This window comes from Propithecus coquereli, unplaced genomic scaffold, assembly GCF_000956105.1.
Source record: "Propithecus coquereli isolate 6110/MARCELLA unplaced genomic scaffold, Pcoq_1.0 Scaffold44, whole genome shotgun sequence".
In the NCBI taxonomy this organism is placed as follows: domain Eukaryota; kingdom Metazoa; phylum Chordata; class Mammalia; order Primates; family Indriidae; genus Propithecus; species Propithecus coquereli.
In genome coordinates this window covers 12,713,659-12,715,914 of record NW_012150174.1, presented here as the reverse complement: position 1 = coordinate 12,715,914, position 2,256 = coordinate 12,713,659, and the positions used below count along the sequence as shown (strand labels likewise).

At 42.4% G+C, this 2,256-nt stretch overlaps 1 protein-coding gene across 1 annotated transcript; it reads left to right on the top strand.

Annotated features, from left to right (window-relative positions):
• Positions 1 to 960: 960 nt before the first annotated feature.
• On the top strand, positions 961 to 2,009 carry LOC105818324 (olfactory receptor 10A5). Its single transcript, XM_012654283.1, has one exon. It carries the CDS (start codon positions 985 to 987, stop codon positions 1,936 to 1,938), a length of 954 nt encoding a protein of 317 aa, XP_012509737.1. The 5' UTR covers positions 961 to 984; the 3' UTR covers positions 1,939 to 2,009.
• The last annotated feature ends 247 nt before the right edge of the window (positions 2,010 to 2,256 follow it).

The window sequence follows — 2,256 nt, the reverse complement described above, 5'->3', positions numbered from 1 at the left end:
GTCAAGTCTGCTTTTTACTGCCCCTAATCATGTTTTTATTTTTATTATTTTGATTTTATTTTTTTACGATAGTTTCCTAACTACATCCAATTCCTTTTTACTTATCCCAGCGTCTCAGACAATTTCATTTTCCAGCTTCATCTCATAATGTCTCCATTAGAATTCAATATTCTAGATTACTAAGATAGTAAGAAAAGAAGAGCCTCTTGATAATCAATTGTAAATTAGAAACAAATGGTACAAAATTGGGGTCCAGTTGAGTCTAGGGAATCTCCTAAACATCTTGATATTAATGATGTTTGTTCTGTTGGTTATCTTCTCCTCTGTCTTCACTGTGATTTTGCAAAAATCCCAATTCTAATTCTCTTAGGCATCAATGAGTTAGTTCTCAAATAAGGCAGAAGAGTCCAGTGAACATGGTGTAGTAAAAATCAGAAGGACTTTGGAATACAACAGATATGGTTTGAAGTCAAGATCTGCCATGTAATTGCAGTTCCTTAAATTCTCTGAGATCACTTTTCCCACCCATAAAGTAGGGATATTAGAAGACAAAAACATGCATATATAAACAGTCCTGAATATGTTAGCCTCTCACTCCCCTCTCAAATTCTAGCCACGCAACAAAGATTTACAAAGAGTAGAAAAATTATTATTTGCATTATTTCCTCAAATGTGTTTTCAGTAGCTCCTTCAAGCACTCATGATTCTGACTTTGCATGGCCTTTCTGTGTAGGTTAATGCGCAAATAGGAAAATATCAACTTCTCCAGAAGCTGATTCAAGCCCATGTCAGAGCTTAGGCTCTGGACATTCTTTACTGTGTCTTTATTCTTAGACAACACAAGGCCCTTCCTCTTCCAACTGAGAGGCTGACCCTACCCTTTCCATGACATTAAAAAGGAATCTGAAAAACAAATCCAGAATCTGACTCCTCCAATCAAGAATCTCTCTCCATGACCACAGCTGGGGAATTTTGCCTATACCTATGGGTGCAGAAAACTGGACAAGAGTAAGTGAGTTTATCCTCATAAGCTTCTCCTCCCTACCTACTGAAATGCAGTCATTTCTCTTCTTGGCATTTCTAGTCATCTACCTGGTCACCCTGTTGGGAAACAGCCTCATCATTCTGGTTACCCTGGCTGATCCCATGCTGCACAGTCCCATGTACTTCTTCCTCAGAAACTTGTCCTTCTTGGAGATTGGCTTCAACCTAGTCATTGTGCCCAGAATGCTGGGGACCCTGCTTGCCCGGGACACAACCATCTCCTTCCTTGGCTGTGCCACTCAGATGTATTTCTTCTTCTTCTTTGGGGTGGCTGAATGCTTCCTCCTGGCCACCATGGCATATGACCGTTATGTGGCCATCTGCAGTCCCTTGCACTACCCAGTCATCATGAACCAAAGGACACGTGTCAAACTGGCTGCTGCCTCCTGGTTTCCAGGATTTCCCGTAGCTACTGTGCAGGTCACGTGGCTCTTCAGCTTTCCATTCTGCAGCACCAACAAGGTGAACCACTTCTTCTGTGACAGTCCCCCTGTGCTGAGGCTGGTCTGTGCAGACACAGCACTGTTCGAGATCTACGCCATCGTTGGGACCATTCTGGTTGTCATGATACCCTGTTTGCTGATCTTATGTTCCTACTCTCGCATTGCCGCTGCCATCCTCAAGATTCCATCAGCTAAAGGGAAGTATAAAGCCTTCTCTACGTGCTCCTCCCATCTCCTTGTTGTCTCCCTTTTCTATGTATCTTCAAGTCTCACTTACTTCCGGCCTAAGTCCAACAATTCTCCAGAAAGCAAGAAGCTGCTATCCTTGTCCTACACCGTTGTGACTCCCATGTTGAACCCCATCATCTACAGCCTGAGGAATAATGAGGTGAAGAATGCCCTCAGCAGGACCATCCGCAAGGCCCTAGCTCTCAGAAACAGTATCCCATAGACATCAAGAAGTGAGACTAAATTCTATTGAATGAGAAATAATCAGTCTCATCTTTGAGATTCCTCTTTTCACATCTCCATGGAGATGAAATCCAGTTGCTGAAGTGGCTATTGGAAAGCTCAGTGGAGAGAGACCTCTCGCTACCACCTGCCAAACTCCTGTGCCTGCCCATTGCAGACTTACATTGTTTTTCTTATTGGTTCAATTGGTATTTTAACACTTTTGTGCCCAAGTTTTTCTAGATATTCCATTCCTGTGTGACATACATTGTGGATAATGTGAAACTGCTAGTAATTTTACATAGGACACACATAGCAA